This window comes from Podarcis filfolensis, assembly GCF_964270895.1.
Source record: "Podarcis filfolensis genome assembly, chromosome: 10".
In the NCBI taxonomy this organism is placed as follows: Eukaryota; Metazoa; Chordata; class Lepidosauria; order Squamata; family Lacertidae; genus Podarcis; species Podarcis filfolensis.
Window position 1 is genome coordinate 63473071 of NC_139612.1, and position 24826 is coordinate 63497896.

At 45.7% G+C, this 24826-nt stretch overlaps 2 protein-coding genes across 7 annotated transcripts in view; one reads left to right on the top strand and one right to left on the bottom strand.

The window, feature by feature from the left end:
* Positions 1-9604, top strand: part of IRAG2 (inositol 1,4,5-triphosphate receptor associated 2) — a gene marked incomplete at its 5' end in the record, with an annotated part of 60865 nt that extends 51261 nt beyond the window's left edge. The window contains 5 exons of the mRNA XM_083574822.1: positions 2304-2372; positions 2464-2525; positions 5023-5124; positions 7480-7581; positions 8865-9604. Of these exons, the coding sequence (XP_083430948.1) occupies positions 2304-2372; positions 2464-2525; positions 5023-5124; positions 7480-7581; positions 8865-9108 (579 nt within the window). The 3' untranslated portion in view covers positions 9109-9604. The remainder of the gene's footprint in view (positions 1-2303; positions 2373-2463; positions 2526-5022; positions 5125-7479; positions 7582-8864) is intronic.
* Positions 9477-24826, bottom strand: part of LOC310742912 (GTPase KRas) — a 79185-nt gene continuing 63835 nt past the window's right edge. For all 6 annotated transcript variants that reach the window (XM_083572743.1, XM_083572746.1, XM_083572741.1 and 3 more), the window contains 7 exons: positions 23246-23357; positions 19759-19922; positions 17799-17949; positions 15564-15778; positions 14040-14210; positions 11857-11970; positions 9477-9889 (listed from right to left, as the gene is read on the bottom strand). In XM_083572743.1, coding sequence (XP_083428869.1) covers positions 9614-9889; positions 11857-11970; positions 14040-14210; positions 15564-15778; positions 17799-17949; positions 19759-19922; positions 23246-23357 — 1203 coding nt within the window. In that variant the 3' untranslated portion in view covers positions 9477-9613. The remainder of the gene's footprint in view (positions 9890-11856; positions 11971-14039; positions 14211-15563; positions 15779-17798; positions 17950-19758; positions 19923-23245; positions 23358-24826) is intronic.

Here is a 24826-nt window from a genome sequence, read left to right on the forward strand (position 1 = left end):
ATGTGTAACATTAGCGAAAATTGCACAAAGAAAGCCTTCTGTTAAGGGAAAACTGCTTGCAAAAATGCAAAGTTGGATACAAAAAGAGGTGTGTCAGAGACAGGCATGAAAATGCACATGGATATTCACATAGTTTTTTTCATTTATTTGCTCCACAAATGTATGCAAAAACAGTGTGAACTGAACTTAGCCTGGGAAAATGAGAAACCAATATTAACGCTTTCAAGTTAACCTAGCAGGGACATTAGACATAAATGCTCAAATTGGAGCTGATTCTGAACATGACCTGCTGCTGTGCTTTGCTCGCTCTTTGCCTTTCCCTCTGTTCTGCTTCTCCATATTCTGCCATCCAATTCCCTAGTTGAAGGAACTCACAGGGAGCAAGATGCCCTTAAATAAAAAAAACTCTGAATGAAATTTTGGGAACTTGGAAAATCCCTGCGATTACAAATCTCAAAAACAGTTGGCTGCCTGAACTGCAGAATTTCAGGCTTGGTTTTTCTCATGGTATGCTTCTGCCTCTAAGTGACCTGAAATGTAATACAGCAAAGAATATTGAAAAGAATTCCCTGCCTTCCAAGAGACAATTGAAGTGGAATTTACAATCGGGCAACATTTTGGTGTCCTTGCTGAGTAGCCTTTTTAAGGAATTGGATGGAGGAGATGCTTCTTCAACTGGCAATAGTTTGCACAGCCATGTTCTTCCTTTTGAAGTTTTGTTCACATGACCTGTTACTCCTTGCCACTTGGTTTTTATTCTTCTTGCACTTAAAGGTAAGCCCCAAGTAGCAGCACATCTGGTGCTGCTGCAAAAGGCAACCTAGTGTAATATTTTATCTGTGTCATAACACCATGGCACCCTAAATGTCCCTATCTCCAACCCACATCAATGGGTTCTATCGGGGAGAGTTAGGGAACGTGAAATTATGTGTCTGTGGTCAAGCGCAACTCATTTCAGAAAAGGGAGCTGACATGTGATTAACATCTAGGGACAGGGAAGAAATTTGGTTTGTTTTGCATCTACAGATGCGGCTGACGCTCGGTTTGGTTTGCATGAAAATGCCCGATTTGCATTTTGCTGAAAAAATATGAGAACTGAAACGCAGCAGTGCTTTGACAGACTCACGCCTCCAAATTTTGCAATGCCGTTCTCCAACCACACGAGTACAAAAAAATGTGTTTTGCTAGGGGCGCTTGCTCTCGAGAATGTGTATGTTTAGGAGAAAAATCTATGAGGAGGGTGGATTGTGCACTAAAAGGTTGGTGGGTTTTTGCAAAGGCTGTAAAACAAAATTGCAAGCTGACATGGAAAATGTGAAGAGAACTGAAGATTTGAAAAAATATATATGAGAAACTAACATCAATGGAATCATCCATTCCTTGTAGCACCATATCAGCTTGGGGCCCAAGTGGACTTCCACGGAGAGATATTTGCTCAATGAAAAGTAATAATAATAATTTTTATTTATACCCCGCCCATCTGGCTGGGCCTCCCCAGTCACTCTGGGTGGCTTCCAATAAAAGATTAAAAGCATCTACTAACTTAGGGTGCCCCGATTTTTCATAGCAAGTGGGCTGCAATAATGCTTCAGCATGGAAGCTGTGGGCTGTGCACTGCCATGTTGCGTGGGGAAGGGGGAGCAGGGCCAAAATTTCACACACACACACACACACACACACCCTGCAGCTCTTGCACTACCTTCCCAAAGCCAACTAAGTGAGGTGCTGGGCTTTGAGAAGGAAGCTTGCAAAGCATTAACTAGGTTTGGGGATGGGGGCAGGATTACTCTAGGACAGGCATAGGCAAACTCGGCCCACCAGATGTTTTGGGACTACAACTCCCATGATCCCTAGCTAACAGGACCAGTGGTCAGGGATGGTGGGAATTGTAGTCCCAAAACATCTGGAGGGCCGAGTTTGCCTATGCCTGTCTAGGACCCTGTCAAGATACCTCCTTTCCAAAGCCCAGCACCTCGCTTAACCAACTTTGGGAAGCCAGTGGGAGGGCTGTGGCGAGGGGGGGCCTGTCAAATGTTGCCAAGGGCCGCACAAAAAGGACTCGGGGGTCCGTGCATTGGCCCACCCTGTACCAACTTATACACATTTGTGAGACCGGGTACTCTTACACAGCTGAAGAGTTGCAGAAGGACATCTTGAAATAAGAATAATAACAATGGCATCTATTCTTATATATTGCTAAGTTGTTCTTGGTTCATGTGAGTGTTACTTTTGCATAGAAAACCACAGGGCGTGTTAGCTCTCGAAGGCATAACCCAACAAGCAGTGTCTCTTATTTTATGTAGCCTTCATCCCTACGCCGAGTTAGCATTGCAACCTTGCCTAGGAATACTGGAAATGCTGTTTTGCCGCTGGTATGTAGGCATTTTCCAGTACCAATAGTTTATTACCATTGATGTATCGGATAAATACATGCTGAACTCTCCTCTCCTTTTTTCTCCAAAGGCCCAGTTAAATGAAACAGATGGAAGTGACAAAAGTGACAAATTCAACAGGCGCCCTAGTTGGTAAGAAAGGAGTTGTGTGGTTGAAAGAGATGGATAGTGTGTGTTCACTAATACCTTTTAAATGTTTGGAATTCAATTACCGTATTTTCCGGCGTATACGACGACTGGGTGTATAAGACGACCCCCAACTTTTCCAGTTAAAATACAGAGTTTGGGATATTCTCGCCGTATAAGACTACCCCTCTTCCAACGCACACCAAATAAAAATTTAAAAAACCAGTCTCCAGTCCGGTTCGGAAATCTGCTCCACTTCCCAGTGGCCGGGGGGAGGTGTGGCTGGGTCCATTTAAATGGAGGATGCTAGGACGTCGCTGAACTTCACACGGTTATTGCTTTTGTCAGACCTGCTGAAGCATTTTGGGGGGATTTTTTACTGCTTTTGTTGATTTTTTTACTGCTTTTGTGGAATTTGCTAGTGGTCTACTACCGGGAGCGGTTAGGGTCATTCTGTTGCTGGTGATTGGGGGAGGGGGCTTCTGGGGCCAATTTTCAAGCATATTTCTGCTTCATTTAGAGAGCTTGATGTCCTCTGATTAAATTTGCTGTCATTTTGTCCTTTGGTGGGGGGTTGCTGCAGGAGCTGCTGCTGTAGCCGGCATATAAGACGACCCCCGACTTTTGAGAAGATTTTCCTGGGTTAAAAAGTAGTCTTATACGCCAGAAAATACAGTACAGTACAGGCAGGAGCTATATTGTGAAACATGCTTCTGGGACACTAATCTACTGAAATGTATCTGAACTTGGACACCACCTATTGAGATGTCTTCATACTGGCCTTTTGAGCAGGTTCTAATACAATGATTTGGAATGTCAGGAAGAAGCACAATTTGCTCCTCTCTCTTCTGTGCTAAGAAAATTATTATTATTATTATTTAGCATTATTTGTTCAATTTACATATCACTTTTTATCAAAAGATCCCAGGGCAGTGTGCAGCATTAAAAGCACATTACGGAACATTAGTGATAAAAGCATAGTAAAAAGTATACTGACAGACAGCCTAATCATAAAATAGTCATCATAGTAGCTACATTTTTGCAGGCCATAGATTATTTAAAGTGGCATGGTTTTGCCTGGCATCTAAAGATATATAATAACGGTGCCAGGCGAACTTCTTTGGAAGAACAGTTTGAGGGACATTTGCGTACAAACCCATACATTTGTAAAAAATAACATATCGAAATGCATTGTGTTGGGAGGAAATGTCTGGTGCATATTAGTCAAAACCGGATACAAAATTGTGTGTTGGAGGAGAAAATAATGTTACAATGCTTGTGAATTTTTGTAAATTTTTTAAAATTACAAATTGCTGCAGAAAGATGAAGAATTTGATAGAAAAGAGAGAGAAGCTTGATTGATTTGTCCAACCTTACCTGTGATTAACTGCCCCACAAAAACGTAGTTTAGCTTTCGTGTGATAAATCCATAATGTTCTGCATAATGTCTGGCCCTTTCTTTTGCCGCTGCCGAAGGTATTCTGCATATATGGCAATGATCTGCTCTCAGGGCCAGATTTAGGTTTGATGAGGCCCTAAGCTACTGAAGGTAATGGGGCCCTTTCTATGTCCAGCTGTCCTTTGTCAACAACAAATTGTCCCTGTTTTTTGTGTTGAATATATGCTATATGGTCATTTATGGACCTAGTAGGTATCTATTTGCACATAACAAAATATATATTTTATCAAAGTAATTGTTTGAAATACAGTCAAGAAGAAGTATATTAATAGTGAAATACAATAAAGAAGAGGTATATTAATAGTGAAATAATTATTAAGCTCTGACTTAAAATGATTTTTTTATATGATGATTGCTTTCATTTTATGGATCAGTGGTCTCGTTAGATAGTAAAATTAATGTTAAATTGCTGGTTTAGGGGTTGTTTTTAAAAGTCTGAAACACTGTGGTTTTGGAATGGACCTCCGGAATGGATTAAGTTTGAGAACCTAGGAACCACTGTACAGTGGTACCACGCGTTACATACGCTTCAGGTTACAGACGCTTCAGGTTACAGACTCCGCTAACCCAGAAATAGTACCTCAGGTTAAGAACTTTGCTTCAGGATGAGAACAGAAATCGTGCTTTAGCAGTGCGGCGGCAGCAGGAGACCCCATTAGCTAAAGTGGTGCTTCAGGTTAAGAACAGTTTCAGGTTAAGAACGGACCTCCGGAACGAATTAAGTACTTAACCCGAGGTACCACTGTATATAGAAATGAGCAAACCAGTGATATTTTAGGGAGCAGGCTAGCAGGCGGGGCCCATTACTTACATCATAGGAGCCTACACAACACAAAACAAAACACGGTTGCTGTATGTGGGTTTTATTTTGTTTTTTATCTTATATTTTTGAAATGTACAACCAGGTTTGTTTTTCCTTTAAATTTTTTGGGGGCCCCCAAGAGAGTGGGGCCCTAACCTATAGCTTGTTTAGCTTATACGTAAATATGGCAGCGTCTGCTCTGCAAGGGAAAAGCAAGCAGGTCCAATCTCTTCTTCCCACAGGGGCTTAATGGGAGCAAAGCAAGGCGAGAAGCGCCCTTTGTTGCAGAGGTACGTAAGTTCGCCTTCCTGGGCTGAGTCGGAGGAAGAGCACACTGAGCCCAAGTAAGTTTCTATGCTTCTTGCACATTGTCTGGCCCTAGAAGCCAATGTCAAAATTGTACCTCATATGTCTCCCCCGAGCCAGGGTATTGCTTTCTGATGAATGGTGGTAATTGTTTTCCTCCTAACTCACTACCTAGAAAGCACCTGTGTATCTGGGAGTTGTAGTCTAGAACACCTGGAGGTCACTGCTAAGTCTGGGGGAGGAGAAATTTGATTCAGTTAACATTTAAAGGCAAACCTGCCTAATTCAAAATTTGCACTTCTCCAAATTGTGCAATGCAGTTTCCCGGCAGTGTAATGGGCACAAAAATCTATATGGGAAAAGCGTGCGTAGAAATGCATATGTTAGTGAAGATAACATACAAAACGCACTGCGTTAGGGGGAAATGGGTTTGCAGCGTCTAATAAGCGAAATTAAATGGGAAGTTGTGTCTATTAGAAGAAATTCACCGATGAGTTTTCGTGAGGACTTAAAAAAAAAATCATTGCAAACTGATGTGGAGTTCTGAAACTTAAAAAAGAGAAACGAAAATGGACAGATTGGTCCATTCAGAGTTGGATAACCTTGGTTTTAGCTATAGTTGTTGTTTAGTCGTTTCCAACTCTTCGTAACCCCATGGACCAGAGCATGCCGGGCACTCCTGTCTTCCACTGCCTCCCGCAGTTGGGTCAAACTCATGCTGGTAGCTTCGAGAACACTGTCCAACCATCTCGTCCTCTGTCGTCCCCTTCTCCTTGTGCCCTCCATCTTTCCCAACATCAGGGTCTTTTCCAGGGAGTCTTCTCTTCTCATGAGGTGGCCAAAGTATTGGAGCCTTAGCTATAGTTATACAGCACATTTGTGTGTGAGAGATGAAAGTTTCTGCGAGTTCCTTATATCAAGAGAACATCCAATGGAAATATTTTGAAGGAGTAGTGTCTCCCCATAAGCCTCTTTCCAAAAGTTACACATGTCCAGAGAAGGTGATTGCAAGTACCTGAGATCCAGGTCCCTCTCTATAGTGGCCCCCTTTTTGTTTTGCTCCCTTCCAAGCTAGTATATTTTAGTCCTTTGAGAAAGCCTGCTTTATTTTCACTTTAAAAACAAAAAACAAGTTTTTAATGTTTGAAGTTTTTAATGTTTGAAGTTTTATTCTGTTTTGAGTCCTCTGTTGGGAGCCACCCAGAGTGGATGGGGAAACCCAGCCAGATGGGCGGGGTATAAATGATAAAAATTATTGTTTTTATTATTATTGAAAGCTTTTCTGGTCTAGGATACTGTCTAGACCAGGGGTAGCCAACATAGTGCTCTTTGGGCTCCAATTCCGAAGTTGGAAAATGCTGTTGGGCTTGAGTCTTGCTTGCAGGCTTCCCAGAGACCTCTGTGAGAACAGGATGCGGCAATTGACCCTATTGAGTGGTTCTTAACTCTTAAGTCAATGGTCACAAATGGTGGGAACTCTAGTCCAACAGTATTTGGAGGTCACCAAGGAGTCGACCCCTGATCCGGACCATGATATCAAAGCTGTCTGTAGGTTTTCTCTTGTTGGTATTTGTAGTTGGCTGTACAATTTCACTTAAAGCTTAACTGTATGCTGTTGGACTGGGTTGTGTTTAATATTGTGAGCTGCCTTGGGGGCCAATGTGGCTGGGGAAAGGGATTGAAGCTGTAAGGATGATAATATTCTGGAGGAAAAGCATTGGGAAGGAAATGTTGCAGGGGACTAGAAACTTTGCATTTGGCAAATTCCTCTTATGCCCTCCGGGAGTCTTGTGTAGCAACCCGAAGCACATAAGGTAGTTAATAATAATAATAATAATAAATTATTTATATCCCGCCCTCCCCAGCCGAAGCCGGGCTCAGAGTGGCTAACAACAGTAAAATAATACAGCATTCTAAAATCAATTCATTATAAAATCAGTTCAAATCAAATTGATGGCAACCATTGGGCTAGAGTTCTGTGAAGAATTACCAAAGACGGGGGTCAGGCTGTGCCCTGGCCAAAGGCCTGGTGGAACAGCTCTGTCTTACAGGCCCTGCGGAAAGATGTCAAGTCCCACAGGGCCCTAGTCTCTTGTGGCAGAGCGTTCCACCAGATCGGAGCCACAGCCGAAAAAGCCCTTGCTCTGGTTGAGGCCAGCCTAACCTCCCTGTGGCCCGAGACCTCCAAGGTGTTTTTGTTTGAGGACGTAAGGTCCTCTGTGGGACATACCAGGAGAGGCGGTCCCGTAGATACGAGGGTCCTAGGCTGTATAGTTCCCCCTCATACGGTTGCAATGAAAAGGGGAGGAGCATTTGAGAGGCTAATCCTTTTGTCAAAGCAATGCATAATCTCGCCAGCCGACGGCACCCTTACATGAAATTATCCCTTACAGAAACACTCCCTTGGAACAGCCGGCTCCAGAGACGCGAGGAAGCAAAGCTTGGAAGCTGAGCGAAAAGGAAAGCAGCTCATCGAAATGGGGGCTGCACTCACTGTAAGTGGCAGAGGGAAAGGGCATGCTTGGAATTTGGGGGTTTTCAAGCGACTGAGTTGGAGTCGGTGGCAGCAAATAAAGGCAACTTCTGAGCAGGGAGGGGGAGGAATTCAGCTCACATTTAAAGGTGAACATACACATGGTGTGGCCGGCATTTGTTTCTGATGTCCATCAACACGGAAGAGATTTCCCATTGCCCACGCAGATCCTTGGGAGAGGTTAACAACGTTACGTTGTTAAATTGTGGGGTTGTAATGTTAAGACACAGATCCCGATCCACCCCCCTTCTTTTGTCTCCTGTTCCTTGCCTACCTACCATTTTGGTCCTCCCTGTGGCCCAACACATTTCTGATGGTGGCTCAACTGTCCTAAAACCAAAATTCTAAAAAGGGAAATTGGAGCACATTTCAGCAAGTCCTCGCTCCATGAATCCAATGAAGATCTTCAGATTTACTTTAGCACATGTTGGAGCACAACAAGTTGCTGCAAGTCTTCATTGCCTATGCTGTTGCCAATTGAGTCCTAGCATAAAGCACCAAAAGTCTCCTCCCCACATGCTTTTGTTGAATGGTCTCTTTAAATTTGAAGGTTCATTATTGTTCCACAAGATGTGTATCTCTTTAAGGGCCAGAGCAAAAAACGTGACCTAGTTTTATAGCTGTGAAGCAGTATAGCAGGTGCTGTTAAGTTATGTTAATTAAGCTGTTGGGTATAGTATATAAAGAGCAGCACCTAGCTGTCTCTGTTCCCTGGTGGTTGGGTCATGCTTATTGATATATTATAATTAATGTAAAAGGAGTTTTTGTTATTAAAACCTAGCTACAATTATTTTAGGGACGCAGGTGGCACTGTGGGTTAAACCACAGAGCCTAGGGCTTGCCGATCAGAAGGTCGGCGGTTCAAATCCCCGCGATGGGGTGAGCTCCCATTGCTCGGTCCCTGCTCCTGCCAACCTAGCAGTTCGAAAGCACGTCAAAGTGCAAGTAGATAAATAGGTACCGCTCTGGCGGGAAGGTAAACGGCATTTCCGTGCGCTGCTCTGGTTCGCCAGAAGCAGCTTAGTCATGCTGGCCCCATGACCCGGAAGCTATACGCCAGCTCCCTCGGCCAATAAAGCGAGATGAGCACCGCAACCCCAGAGTCGGCCATGACTGGACCTAATGGTCAGGGGTCACCTTTTACCTTACAGTTATTTTGTGTTTCTTGTAATGTGTGGTCTCCCCAGCACGCCTTCTGCAGTGCAACTAGTCTGCAGATAGCCACCATCTTTTTCCTCCCTACAGGTATAGCAGATTCTTCTCTTGGGCCTCCTCTCTCCAGACTACCATCTGCAGGACCAGCAAGACTCTCTTCATCTCCATCTTTGCGGTGGTGCTCCTCGCTGTTCTTTCCACCTTCCTCCTGGGCTTCTCCTTCCAGAGGCCAGCAGAAGGAGCCCCTGTTGGGACAGGCGACGTTTGGACATCCGTGCAGCAGCTACTGTGGCCATATACTCGCCTCCAGCACCAAGCTCCACCTCCCGTATAATTCACTGGTGGGAGTTCAAGATGAGGTCCCTTTTGGACATCAAGATGGGGAGCCATCCTGCCATGTGGTTTTCAATGGGCAGGTGCAAAGGAGTATAAAATATTTCAAGCTCTCTGAACTTTCAACATCATCCAAGGTCCCCATGCAGCTTCCAGATGCAACATCTCAATTTTTCTGGAGGCCCTGCCCTTGCAAGTTATTTCCTGGTAATTCAGTTCAAAACGAAACACAGTTTGATGCTTTCCGGCACCTTCGGAATTTTTAAAAATCTCTCTTCCCTCCCTCCCCCAATTGTACCGAAGCTGCAAGCTCTTAGGAAACGTGTTTTAGGAAACACTTGGGAGTGAATATAGTTTGTCCACAACAGATTACAAAGTATGGTATTTATTTTTTTCTGGAGGAAAAAATGCATCTGAAATGTTGAACCTATCGCAAACATCAACCTCTTATTTTATTGACAGGAGTGTCTTCGACTCAATAAAGTTCTTAAGTGGTGCGTGGCTTCTCAAGAGTACGTTAGTAGCTTGGTAGAAAGCAGCAGCTGGTACACGACGTCAATGAATAGGTGGTGGGCCTGCCTAATTCTCTCCATTGCTTCTTCGCTGCCAAAGTCTTTGATCAGGTGGTAAAGGGTGGAGTGGAATTCCGTGTCCTCTGCTATGTTCTTTGAGAAGTTGTCGCTGTCCTCGGTGAGCTGGAGCCTCTGAGCTCTCTGCCCGTTAAACATCAGGAGGGCCCAGTCTTTTTCCCATACTGGCTCTTTTGAAAGGTGTTCACAGATCTACCAACAGGACAGGCCAGGAGTTGTTATAGCCAATAACCTGATGGGCTTGGAAGTAGTAATGTTTGTTTGTTTAGAAAAATGGGGGGCTGGAGGGTAGCACCAAAATCTTCCTTTTTCAGAAGGGCTAACCTGTGGGACAGGACGCGGGTGGCACTGTGGGTTAAACCACAGAGCCTAGGACTTGCCGATCAGAAGGTCGGCGGTTCGAATCCCCGCGACGGGGTAAGCTCCCGTTGCTTGGTCCCTGCTCCTGCCAACCTAGCAGTTCAAAAGCACATCAAAGTGCAAGTAGATAAATAGGTACCGCTCTGGCGGGAAGGTAAACGGCATTTCCATGTGCTGCTCTGGTTCGCCAGAAGCGGCTTAGTCATGCTGGCCACATGACCCGGAAGCTGTACGCCGGCTCCCTCGGCCAGTAAAGCGAGATGAGCGCCGCAACCCCAGAGTCGGTCACGACTGGACCTAATGGTCAGGGGTCCCTTTACCTTTAACCTGTGGGACTCCAGCTCCCATTGGCCCCAGCCAGCATGGCCGACGGCGACTGCAGTCATCTGGAGGCGATAGCCCTTGGGGTGGGGGTGTGCACAAGTCAGGTTTCAGTTGCTGAAGGCTGAAACAAGCTTTGCACACTCACTCTCTCTGCTATGTGGCAGCACTGCCGCCCCCTAATCCCTACATTCTAGGCCAGGCATAGGCAAACTCAGCCCTCCAGATGTTTTGGGACTACAACTCCCATCATCCCTAGCTCACAGGACCAGTGGTCAGCAATGATGGGAATTGTAGTCCCAAAACATCTGGAGGGCCGAGTTTGCCTATGTCTGTTCTAGGCATTCCTGCAGGCTTCCTTGTCAGAAAGCTATGCTAGGAAACTGTCCCTCCACCTGCCCTATTGCTGCATAGGAGAACCTAGACTGGTACAAATTGTTCCTCTCCCCCCTCTCCGCTTCCTGAAATGTCTCTTTCGAACACTTTCTATGGACTGATAAGCTTCCTCCTCGTGTGACCCCTTAGCCATCATTTCCCCCCAAAGCATTGTATATAGCCTCGCATCTTCATCATTAGCGCTAACCAGGATTGCTCTTGTAACCAACCCAAAAGCACCTAGTTAATGTGAATTTCAGCACTGATGCAGATATGTAATGCTATATAAAGGTAAAGGTACTCCTGACCATTAGGTCCAGTCACAGACCACTCTGGGGTTGCGTGCTCATCTCGCTCTATAGGCCGAGGGAGCCGGTGTTTGTCCGCAGACAGCTTCCAAGTCAAGTGGTCAGCATGACTAAGCCACTTCTGGCGAACCAGAGCAGCGCACAGAAACGCCATTTACCTTCCCGCCGGAGCGGTACCTATTTATCTACTTGCACTGGCATGCTTTTGAACTGCTAGGTTGGCAGGAGCAGGGACCGAGCAATGGGAGCTCACCCCGTCGCGGGGATTTGAACTGCCGACCTTCTGATCGGCAAGTCCTAGGCTCTGTGGTTTAGACCATAGCGCCACCCGCATCCCTCACATAATGCTATATAACCATGGTTTAAACCAGTGTTTCCCAGACTTGGGTTTCCAGATGTTCTCCCATCACCCCTAGCAAGCAAGACCAGTAGTCAGGGATGATGGGAATTGTAGTCCGAAAGCAGCTGGAGACCCAAGTTTGGTTTGCTTAACCCTGTGTTTCCCAGAGTGCAAAGGGGAAGCCAGGCACCATTCTGATCCCTGACGCAGGGTTAGCGATGACAGCACAGTCACCATCAGCACTGGGTGTCTATGTCCAGATTCTGAGAGGGCAAAATGCCTCTACCAGGTGGTCTTCCCTGCCTGCCTTGCCCCCCCCCCTCCCCGACCACCATCAATGGCTACCTAATTGCACAGGAGATGAGGGCAAAGCACATGAAAGCTGCCTGCTCCTGTTTGTAGAATGCAGGGAAGAAGCTTGAAAACGAAACCAAAGTAGCACAGCCCATACGTACCTTGAAGACCACATTTTCCTCTCCGCTCAGCAAGTTCCACTTGCTCCAGCTGAAGGCAAAGGAAGATGCGATGAGTGCCATTTGCTGGTAACTGGTGATTTCTGCTAAAAGTGTCTAAAAACAAGAAGACAGAAACAGAAGACTGAAACACCTCTCCACCTGAAAGCATTTGACATCGTCTCTCTTTAATGGAAGGTGGGATCTTGTGTTCTCGATGCCCCCAGATCAATAAAATAAATGTTGCCCATCTCTCTCAACATGAGGCACGCAAACACAAACCACCACCCTATGTTTACTTGTTATAACAGGGAACCAGGCAGAGGGCCTTCTTGGCAGTGGCACCCGCCCTGTGGAACACACTCCCACCAGATGTCAAAGAGAACAACTACTACCAGTCTTTTAGAAGACATCTGAAGGCAAACCTGTTTAGGGAAGCTTTTAACGTTTGATGCATTACTGTATTTTAATATTTTGTTGGAAGCCGCCCAGAGTGGCTGGGGAAGCCCAGCCAGATGGGCAGGGTATAAAAATTAAATTATTATTATAACATGCAAAGACAGGCTCCAATGGATTGAGCAGACAAGACCAATAGTGGGTCCAGCAGTCAAGAAGGCGGTTTCTGTACACGCTGCAGAAGGAAGTCAAGGGCAGATGGGGCTCTTCAACCTGGGAAGGTAGCCCGTCTAGGAGAAGGGAAACTCTGACCCTAAACCTCCGCTGCTTTTGGGATATCTTTGGGAGAAGAAAAGGCTCGGAAGAAAACCCTAAATAAATCCTGAGTGGAGTCCCTAAGACAGTTGTATGCCACACCAGCTTCCAACAATTCCTGCAGCCAGGCTGCTACCAAACGTCTTGCTCTGCTTTTGTTTGGGTCACACCAGCGAGGCTGAGATGGGGGTCTTCTCATCTGGGCACCCAAGGACATCCATATACACTGCCTAGCCTTGCACCCCCGGGGAGGTCACTTCAGTTTGACTTCTCCCGTGGAGGTACACTCCATTGTCCCTTGAGACAGACAGATGCCAACGACATATAAAGGCAAGGAGGATGGGGCAGAGCTGCAGGAAGCTCTGGCCTTCCAGGTTTGACTGGGCAACAATTCTCACCACCCTTGGATAATGGAGCCATGCTGGCTCCGGCAGATGGGGCTACAGAAATTCATATCTATCGTATTTTTTGCTCTATAAGACTCACTTTTCCCCTCCTAAACAGTAAGGGGAAATGTGTGTGCGTCTTATGGAGTGAATGCAGGCTGCGCAGCTATCCCAGAAGCCAGAAAACCAAGAGGGATCGCTGCTTTCGCTGTGCAGAGATCCCTCTTGCTGTTCTGGCTTCTGGGATTCAGAATATTTTTTTTCTTGTTTTCCTCCTCCAAAAACTAGGTACGTCTTATGGTCTGGTGCGTCTTATAGAGCGAAAAATACAGCAAGTTCTGTATTCTAGCACAGAATATATTTAAATATTGGGGGGGGGGTTCAATGCACACATTTCTCAATGTATTTTATCCTAAAATACACCCTTCAAAATGCATTTGGTTCATTTTTTGTAAAATCCATGGCAAAATCCATTCTGAACACGAATCAGTTCAGATTGCTTAAGAATGCTGAATGGGTGCAATTCTCCATCTGTAGTTGAGAGTTTGCATAATTTCCAATGATAAAAGGTAAAGGTAAAGGGACCCCTGACCATTAGGTCCAGTCGTGGCCGACTCTGGGGTTGCGGCGCTCATCTCGCTTTATTGGCCGAGGGAGCCGGCGTACAGCTTCCGGGTCATGTGGCCAGCAGGACTAAGCCGCTTCTGGCAAACCAGAGCAGCACACGAAAACGCCGTTTACCTTCCCACTGCAGTGGTACCTATTTATCTACTTGTACTTTGACGTGCCTTCGAACTGCTAGGTTGGCAGGAGCAGGGACCGAGCAACGGGAGCTCACTCCGTTGCAAGGATTCGAACCGCCGACCTTCTGATCGGCAAGCCCTAGGCTCTGTGGTTTAACCCACAGCGATACTTTAGGCTAAAGTGCCTTCTCCGCTCAAGTTTCGTTTTGACCTTCCCGGTCAAAAGCTCAGCTTTTCATTTCCATTCAGGCTTTTTGTTCGCTGCCCTGGACTCTTCTGAAAAATGAGGCATTGCAACCAAAAGTAAAATATGAATGGATGTAGACAGTTAGCCCTGGTCTCTTACCTTTTTGTTGATGGAGACGTACTTAGGAGAGTATTCCTCCGGGAAGATGTTCATTCCAGCCCTTTTCAGAGCAATGGTGAGAGCTAGGGGGCTCATCCACACCCCTCTCAGGTCAGAAAGAAGAGTGGTGTCTTCCATGGTGGTGATTCCAGCTAACATACACTGATTGAGCTGCCTCCGGGAGCAAAGCAAGGGTTATCATCAGTTTGCTACCATCATGCAGTAAACATCTGGCAGCCAATGCACACTTCTTCCTCTACCCTCCCAAATAGAAGATAGAAGGGCACTTTCCACCTTACAGCAGAGAAGGGTTGCTTCTGGAGTATAGGGGAATATCGCACTGCCAGCCGGCGAATCTGTGGCACACCCAGTGCTGTTAAGACTCCAACTCCCATCAGCCCCAGCTTAGCATAGCCACAGGTCACAGATGATGGGAGTTGTAGACGGGCAACATCTTGAAAGCCACCGATTCCACATTCCTGGCTATTCTCAGAGAGGAGCCGGTGTGCCACATCCTTCTCTCCCAGAGTCTCTGATGAGGGCATGGATGTAAACAAGCCCATGACATTAAGTCAAATGTAGAAGATAGTTCTGTTGTGGCACAGCAGCAAAAGCAGCTGACCAATTCAGGTCCCCTGACCTTAAAAAGATACAGGTGGCCACCCTGCACCTAACTTTACAGATGTAAAGTTGCAGATGTAAATAATAAATTTAAGAACCACTACGTGGGTGGCGCTGTGGGTTAAACCACAGAGCCTAGGACTTGCTGATCAGAAGGTCGGCGGTTTGAATCCCTGCAATGGGGTGAGCTTCCGTTGCTCAGTCCCTGCTCCTGCCAACCTAGCAGTTCGAAAGCACATCAAAGTGCAAGTAGATAAATGGGTACTGCTCTGGCAGGAAGGTAAATGGCGTTTCCATGCCCCAGATTTGTCCGCGACTGGACCTAATGGTCAGGGGTCCCTTTACCTTTACCTTTTACATATCAGTATGCAGGGCAGATAGGATGTACATGTTGGCATCTATCTGCCAGGGAACCACAGGCCACTGGGAAGCTAAACTCTTGCAGTCCGTCCCCTGATCACACACCTATTGGAGATTATGCATATTGGCTGGGAAATATGCACAATTCTCCCTTTATTTTATTCATTTATTAAATTTGTTTGACACCCTTCATCCATAGATCTCAGGGCGGTTCACAACCTTATTGATAGATTATGGGCACGTTCTACATGAGGCCTGGTGAATGTGCACAATGGCCGGCTGTTATGCACATTGACCACTCAATGAACTGGGTAAGAAGTTGGGTAGAATTGTCCCTACACCTATTTTTCCCTGTATGGCCACAAGTAAAAGGGCTAGAGAAATTCCTTTTCTTAAAAAAAAAGAAAAGAAGGAAAGTTTTTGTTTTTAAAAAGCTCTAAAAAGACCCCTGAAATATCCTGCCCTAAGTCCCATTGCATTGTGCAGGACTTCCTTCCTATTTAACATACCGACGGAATTGGGCAACAGGATGTAGCTGCGTACCTTGATTTGAATCTGCACCTCAGCGAAGGTGGTGAGGATGGTGAGGAAGGCTTCGTCGGTCCCATTGGGCCGGAGTTCCCACGACTGGTAGGGCATGTTGAGGTGAGCATCCTGCATCAGCGTTACGGTGAAGAAGCCGTTCATTTTGAAAGCGATCTCTTTCTCTTGCATGTTGTACACCACATCCCCGATGTCGTCCGTTCTCCAGTATTTCGCTTTCAAAGGAACAAGGGAAGAGGGTTTTGTTTGAGGAAGAGTGGTGCATGCTCTAGTTATCTCCCGCTTGGACCACTGCAATGCGCTCTATGTGGGGCTACCTTTGAAGGTGACCCGGAAACTACAACTAATCCAGAATGCGGCAGCTAGACTGGTGACTGGGGGCGGCCACCGAGACCACATAACACCGGTCTTGAAAGACCTACACTGGCTCCCAGTACATTTCCGAGCACAATTCAAAGTGTTGGTATTGACCTTTAAAGCCCTAAACGGCCTCGGCCCAGTATACCTGAAGGAGCGTCTCCACCCCCATCGTCCAGCCCGGACACTGAGATGCAGCACCAAGGGCCTTCTGGCGGTTCCCTCATTGTGAGAAGCTAAGCTACAGGGAACCAGGCAGAGGGCCTTCTCGGTAGTGGCGCCCGCCCTGTGGAACACCCTCCCACCAGAAGAACAACTACCAAACTTCTAGAAGACATCTGAAGGCAGCCCTGTTCAGGGAAGTTTTTAATGTGTGACATTTTAGTGTATTTTTGGTCTCTCTGGAAGCCGCCCAGAGTGGCTGGGGAACAAATAATAAATTGTTGTTGTTGTTATTAACCAGGTCCTTTCAGCTTAGCAGTGGGCAAATGCCAACCTGGAGGCAAAACTGGACTGGGCACAGGTCCCAGCTTGAACCACGAGGCCAATCCCCCACTCCCCAGCCCATCTGCCCCACATGTGACAGCAGGAGTGGGGCCCATAGAGTTATGGCTACAAAGGATCAACCAAGAACTGTAACATGCATTGCTCCTTTCGCAAGTGGGGCTTGCTGTCAATGCTGATTGGCAATCCCTGCTTGGACCAACGCTTACAGGAAGGCCAAAAGCACAAATACAACTTTGCCACTGCTGGTCCGAATTCAAACTGGTGATGCAGAGGAAATTATTCGGAAGGCAAAACACTACTCTGGGTCATCTGACATCGTTCTAATCTCAGCAACTGATGGGTGGGCAACCTTTAAAGTGACCTGCAAGGGGTGGTATGGTCAGAGTCCAGCTCACTGGCCAGAATTTGTCCCTCACCCCCGTTTTAGTTGGAGATCCCCCGGAACAGAAACTAGCAAAGCACGGGCTCTGCCATCCTTCCCTTCCGCCAAGATGTTCAGGACAAATGTTCCCCAATGTTGCGCGGCTGACGCCTGCCTGTGGCACGTGCGAAGCTGTTTCCCCCTCCGTTGTTTACTCATTCTGAAACGGTATACAGTGGTACCTCTGGTTAAGAACTAGATTCGTTCTGGAGGTCCGTTCTTAACCTGAAACTGTTCTTAACCTGAAGCACCACTTTAGCTAATGGGGCCTCCTGCTGCCGCTGCCGCACGATTTCTGTTCTCATCCTGAAGCAAAGTTCTTAACCCGAGGTACTATTTCTGGGTTAGCGGAGTCTGTAACCTGAAGCGTCTGTAACCCAAGGTACCACTGTATTGTTTCTATCCTTTTAATAAAGCATTCAAATGCACTGCAAAGTGTAGACAGAGGTTTTAGCTGTCTATCATCTTCACTTTACCAGGAATGCCTCTGGGCATCATTTAGAGCAGTGTTTCCCAACCTTGGGCCTCCAGCTGTTTTTGGACTACAACTCCCATCATCCCTAGCTAGCAAGACCAGTGGTCAGGGATGATGGGAATTGTAGTTCAAAAACAGCTGGAGGCCCAAGGTTGGGAAACACTGATTTAGAGGTCTGGTGGGGAGGTGGGCAGGAGGTGCTTAACCCTTTTCTTGGAGGTGTGCAACTCATGCTGATTTCTACACACACACACACACAGAGGCCTATTTGTAACCTGCAAGGCAGCTAGAGGTAAAAAATAATTGTATGGAGAAAGAGTGGCAGAGGAGAACTGACGGAGCGTGAAAGGGTTAAGCAATCCCGATCCGCCAGTTCTCCCCCTGCAAACGCTCTACCCCTCCATTGGCGTCACCAGGTAGATAAAGGCTGGAATTGAGCAACTGGTTGCATCATTCGCTTATGGGCGTATCAGACCTTTGGCATCCCATCTTGCAATCAGAGGCTCTTCAAAATAGATCACGCTGTCAAGCAGTCGGACCGTGAGCCCTACAGTCACAGAAGAAGGATCCTCGTTTTCGTCACATGTTGCCTCGTAGGGATAGATCTCCAAGCCTGTGTCCAGCACCTTTGGCAAGTAGCAGAGAAGACGCAACAGCCGTGTTTGTTAAGAATCACTCAGTCATCTACCGTTGTCTTTGATTTTGCAGCGTGAAACATCACTGCGGTCTGAAAAATGGTCCTATTTCACCCAGCGAGTCAGGCTCACTTCTGATTTGCATTCCCAAGCAACCAAATATATTTATTGGCTTGGAAGTACGAATTTCAGTAGCCTGAGCCGCTCATTTCAGATGTGAGGGGCTAAAGCTCAAAACATTTTTTTTCCCCTCCAGATCAAAACTTAAGCTGGAGAAGAACCCGAATCTCCCTCCTCTGCCAAATTTCATTTATGAATCGCTTCCCGTGAAGCCGCTTCATGATAACAGGACTGTGAAATCCACAGTAAAAGGTATATATATAAACAAATCCTTCATATACAAACACGTTTTTAAAAAGAAAAACATCATCAAAAACAATGAATTTCAAATCCAATGCTGATACCAAATGAGATTTTAAAAATCTCCACTGAAAAGGCTGCTTAAAAAGGAAGGTTTCCAACAGGCTTTGAAATGACAACAACAAAGATGGCGCCTGTCTGATACATAGTGGGAGGGAGTTTCAAAGGGTAAGGGGCCACCAAGTTAAAGGCCAAGTTCCTACATTGGGCACAACAGACCTTCTGATAAGGCAGCATCTGGAAGATTCCCTCTGCTGCAGAGCACAGGAGACCATCTTTTCGGTATCCTGGTCCCAAGCTGTATAGGAATTTGAACACCAGTACCTTGAACTCGGGATCCGGGTGGCGCTGTGGGTTAAACCACAGAGCCTAGGGCTTGCCGATCAGAATCATAGAATCATAGAATCATAGAATCATAGAGTTGGAAGAGACCACGAGGGCCATCGAGTCCAACCCCCTGCAAAGCAGGAAACACCATCAGAGCACTCCTGACATATGGTTGTCAAGCCTCTGCTTAAAGACCTCCAAAGAAGGAGACTCCACCACACTCCTTGGCAGCAAATTCCACTGTCAAACAGCTCTTACTGTCAGGAAGTTCTTCCTAATGTTTAGGTGGAATCTTCTTTCTTGTAGTTTGGATCCATTGCTCCGTGTCCGCTTCTCTGGAGCAGCAGAAAACAACCTTTCTCCCTCCTCTATGTGACATCCTTTTATATATTTGAACATGGCTATCATATCACCCCTTAACCTCCTCTTCTCCAGGCTAAACATGCCCAGCTCCCTTAGCCGTTCCTCATAAGGCATCGTTTCCAGGCCTTTGACCATTTTGGTTGCCCTCTTCTGGACAAGAAGGTCGGCAGTTCAAATCTAACACCAGCACATAATAATTAAACAGTTTACACTTATCAGGGATGCGGGTGGCGCTGTGGGTTAAACCACAGAGCCTAGGGCTTGCCGATCAGAAAGTTGGCAGTTCGAATCCCCGCGACGGGGTGAGCTCCCGTTGCTCGGTCCCAGCTCCTGCCCACCTAGCAGTTCAAAAGCACGTCAAAGTGCAAGTAGATAAATAGGTACCGCTCCGGCGGGAAGGTAAACAGTGTTTCCGTGCGCTGCTCTGGTTCCCCAGAAGCGGCTTAGTCATGCTGGCCACATGACCTGGAAGCTGTACACCGGCTCCCTCGGCCAATAAAGCGAGATGAGCGCAGCAACCCGAGAGTCGTTCACGACTGGACCTAACAGTCAGGGTACCTTTACCTTTACCTAGTCCTCATGGACCTTCTCCCTTGCTTTCCATCCCCAACAACCCAGTGTCTGGGTGAGAAGGGCTCTTTTGGTAAGCAAAGCACATTTCTACTCATTTCCTCTTAAGATGAAACTCACTTCCACCATGGTCCAGCCTTTGACGAGTTTGGCTTGAGGCGGGAGCTTCAGGGCATCGAAATGGTAAACTCCGCCCACTGGCATGAACTGGTTCAAATCCACGACGTGCTCTTCCAAAGGTTCGGATTCGCTGATGCCGATGATCCGCAGGGATGAGATGTGAACTGGGGGAGGAAAACCCCACCCTCTGTTAGTGCATGCAAGTTTATGCATGCAGAGAAAAAGGACACGAAAGGGTTGATTTGGGTGTACTCGCCCCCTGCAGCTGGTCAAGCGTGAGTCAGCAAACTTGTGGGAGGGAGACAGCACAAAATAAAGTATAAATACCCTTCTATATGTGGCTAGTTAGCCTTTGGCTATAATCTGTGTAGCTACAGGGAGGACGTGTTAATGGAAAGACCTTTTATGACTGACCTTACTCAAACTGTCTGGGGCATGGGTAGACAAACTAAGGCCCGGGGGCCGCATCTGGCCCAAGCCCCTTCTAAATCCGGCCCACAGACGGTCTGGGAATCAGCGTGTTTTTACATGAGTAGAATGTGTCCGTTTATTTAAAATGCATCTCTGGGTTATTTGTGGGGCATAGGAATTCGTTCATTTCCCCACCCCCCCAAAAAAATAGTCCGGCCCCCGCAAGGTCTGAGGGACAGTGGACCGGCCCCCTGCTGAAAAATTTGCTGACCCCTAATTTATTTATTTTTTGGGTCCCAAATTGATTCGGGCTTTATATAGAAATAGAATCCTAGAATTGCAGAATCAGAAGGGATCCCAAAGGGTCATCGAGTCGAACCCCCTGCAATGCAGAAATCACAGAGCGGAGAACAAACACTGGCCATGTTTGGCACGATACAATGACAAAAACATTGACTGCAAAGTATCAGATAATATATTCCAGATACAATCGTACCTCGGAAGTCAAACGGAATCTGTTCCGGAAAGTCCGTTCAACTTCCGAAACATTCAACTTCCGAAGCATGGCTTCTCATTGGCTGCTGGAAGCTCCTGCAGCCAATCAGAAGCCACGGAAGCCCCGTCGGACTTTCGGCTTCCGAAAGAACGTTTGAAAAGCAGAACTCACTTCCGGTTTTCGATCGTTTGAGAACCGAGGTACAGTTGTATCAGAAATTATCAGCTGCAATGACTGACTGAGTTAAAAAGGCAAACATTATTATTATTATTATTATTATTTTATTTATTACTGTTATTATTATTATTATTATTATTATTATTATTATTATTATTTATTACCTCGGGTTAAGAACTTAATTCGTTCTGGAGGTCCGTTCTTAACCTGAAGCACCACTTTAGCTAATGGGGCCTCCTGCTGCCACTGCACCACTGCTGCACGATTTCTGTTCTCATCCTGAAGCAAAGTTCTTAACCTGAGGTACTATTTCTGGGTTAGCGGAGTCTGTAACTTGAAGCATCTGTAACCTGAAGTGTCTGTAACCCGAGGTACCACAGTATTATTATTTATACCCTGTCCATCTGGTAGGGTTTCCTCAGCCACTTTGGGCAGCTTGCAGCAGATATAAAAACATAGTAAAACATTAAGCATTAAAAACTTCCTGATACACGGCTGCCTTTAGATGCCTTCTAAAAGTTGTGTAGTTCTTTATCTCCTTGACATGTGAAGGGGGGGGGTGTTCCACAGGAAACATATATCATGTCTACAGGTGCCAGGGACAATGGGGAGCTGGAGTCCAGCAACACCTTTAAAGCCCTATACGGCCTAGGACCCTCGTACCTACGGGACCGCCTCTCCGGGCATGTCCCACGGAGGACCTTACGGTCTTCAAACAAAAACATCTTGGAGGTCCCGGGCCACAGAGAGGCTAGGCTAGCCTCGACCAGAGCCAGGGCTTTTTCCGCTGTGGCCCCGATCTGGTGGAACGCTCTGTCACAAGAGACTAGGGCCCTGCAGGACTTGACATCTTTCTGCAGGGCCTGCAAGACAGAGCTGTTCCACCAGGCCTTTGGTCAGGGCGCAGCCTGACCCCCTCCTTCTGTAATCCTCATAGAACTCTAGCCCAATGGTTGCCATTAATTTGATTCTGAATTGATTTTAGAATGAAGTGATTTTAGAATGTATTTCAATTAAATGATTATGATTTTATGTAAACTGTGTTATTTATACTGTTGTTAGCCGCTCTTAGCCCAGCTTCAGCTGGGGAGGGCAGGATATAAATAAAAAATTATTATTATTATTATTATTATTATTATTATTATTATTATTATTATTTATTATTAACACATGGGCCAGTTCTGGGACAGCTCAGTTGTTAGAGACTTTTAATCTCAGGGTCGTGGGTTTGAGCCCCACATGGGGCAAAAGATTCCTGCATTGCAGGGGGTTAGACTAGATGACCCTCCAACTCTATAGTTCTATGATTCCTTGACTACAGGCTTCCAGGTGGAAAAATCAAAATTGGAGACAGAACTGTTAGAATCCAGTACTAAGAACTTGTCAAAAATGTACAATTTGCTGCTGAAATGGAATACACAAGATGAAATGGTTAAATCAGCCATGATTAAATGGGCTCAGGACATTGGTCATAATATTTTGTTTGCTGATTGGGAAAAGTTGTGGACCACTGGGATGAAATTTACGGCATGTAATGCCTTAAGAGAAAATATTATGAAAATGATATACAGGTGGTACATAACCCCAGTCAAGCTTGCAAAGATTTACCATTTGCCTGACAATAAATGTTGGAAATGTAAAGAAACTGAAGGTACATTTTTTCATCTTTGGTGGACTTGCCCGAAGATTAAGGCATTCTGGGAAATGATCTATAATGAACTTAAAAAGGTATTTAAATATACTTTCTCCAAGAAACCAGAGGCCTTTCTCTTGGGTATTGTCGGCCAAGGGGTGTTAAAGACGGATATAACTTTCTTTATGTATGCTACAACAGCAGCTAGAATACTCATTGCGAAGTACTGGAAGACGCAAGAGTTACCCACACTGGAAGAATGGCAGATGAAGGTGATAGACTACATGGGCTTGGCAGAAATGACGAGCAGAATCCGAAACCAGGGAAGAGAAGCAGCGCAAGAAGAATGGAAAAAATTCAAGGACTATTTAAAGAAATATTACAAAGTTAATGAAAGTTAGAATGATGTTGGACTGGAAAGTAAATGGTTACTATTAGCAATGGTTAAGACAAGGAGAATAAGGAAGATTAGTTTAAATCTAAATTAAAATAAGGGAAGATTTGCTGAGTAATCGATAAGAATTTGGAATACAGAAAAGGGAGGCATGAGGAAGTCGGGGAAGAAAGGTACAAGAAATTAGGATATGAAATGGTACATGTTTTTTGTTTTGTTTTTGTCTTTGTATGTTTATGTATGTTATGTTTATATGGAAAAATTCTTGAATAAAAATATTTTTTTTAAAAAAATGATTCCTTGACTACATCCTCATTCCTGCTTTAAACCAACGCCATTATTCAACAGTCAGCGTACAGAAAGCTTGACTGAGTACCTCTGGAAACAGATTTCAAGATGCTAGAGGTCTTGTCAAAAACTTTGTCCGCACTCCCCTCCTCTTCGCTGGTGCTCTTCGTTTCCGAGATGGCGGAGTTATGCAGGGCACTCTGAAAACAATAAACAAACACCTTGCTGCAGATGCTGGTCTGCTACATCCTTTGTTAGGGAAACTGTGGATGGGAAACTTCTCAGGGCACAATGAGGGCTAGGGTCTTGACTTCATCTCTGCAGTTGTTTTCAAATAAACTTTACTAGTGCAGATTATCAATACACAATCTACATGTCCAAAATATTAAGAGCGTCCATATTTAAAGAACTAATTTTTTAATCTTTTATATAAAAAATAAACCATTTTACCATTACAGAGCAAAAAAATAAATGTTATAGACAGATGTCAATGAAACTAAAAGGCTGCAGGTACTACAGCTGGTATCTGACGTGTTCTTCATTTTGTTTAAAGCTTTTGAATTTTCCTTGAATACCTTAATCTCATATCCACGTAGGTGCACATGATCAGTTCCCTGCCCTGAAATTCCCAACTCTCCTTTGATGCAAGATACCAGGTTCCACTCATAAATACTTCTGCTAAACCTCTCTCCCTCCTTAAAGAGAGCCTCTAGTTTAACAATATTTAACTTCCTCATTAAATCGAATTTATTCATCTGATTTCTCTCTCTCTCACACACACACACCTTGGCATAAGCCAGGTATTCCATCTAGACTCATGAAATATAGAGCCTGATCTCGTTGGTTTACTCTTGTGTGCTCTTTTACATAGTTACAACAGAAGATCTAAGGGTACAGAATATCTCTTGGAGAACTGTGGAAACCAGTTGGCAAAATGTTCCCCCTTTATTACACATCTCCAAAAGTGGGGGGGGGGGCAGAATCTCCCAGTGTCAGTACCTACTCCACTGTGTAATATTACCATGCAGGGTTATCCAATGAAATTTAATGGCAGGAAGTTCAGGGCATACAAAATAAAGGATTTCTTTACGCAATGCAAAAGCAAAGACGTGATGCCGCGAAGACGTGATGATAACTGTTAGCTTAAATGGCTTTAAAAGTGGGGGGCAAGGCTAATTCACATAGGACAGGTCTATCCATGGCTATTAGCCATAGCAAAATTGTTATGTACTGAGCTGAATCCTAGAACAATAGGATCCAGAATGCAGCAGTCTGATTGGTCCGCAGGAGCCACCCAATCCAGCTCCAGGTAGAAGTGAATCAGCAACCTGATTGGCCTGCAGGAGCAGCCAATCAGGCTCCTAGATGAAGTGAATCAGCAACCTAATTGGCCTGCAGGAGCAGCTTTGTGGGAGAGCTCCCCACAAATGGGGAGCCACTGCAGAAAAGGCCCTGTTCTTGTGTTGCCACCTTCCGGACCTCTCATGGAGGAGGCACACAAAGGAGGGCCTCAGAAGATGATCTCAGGGTCCGGGTAGGTTCATATGGAGAGAGGCAAACCTTGAGGCAAAATCTGCCACAGAGGCTTGGGGAAACTTCAGGGATAGATTTTTGGGGTCCACAGAAGCGGAGAGGAAGGGGAAGTCCCTGCTGTGTGAGTGAAATGCCA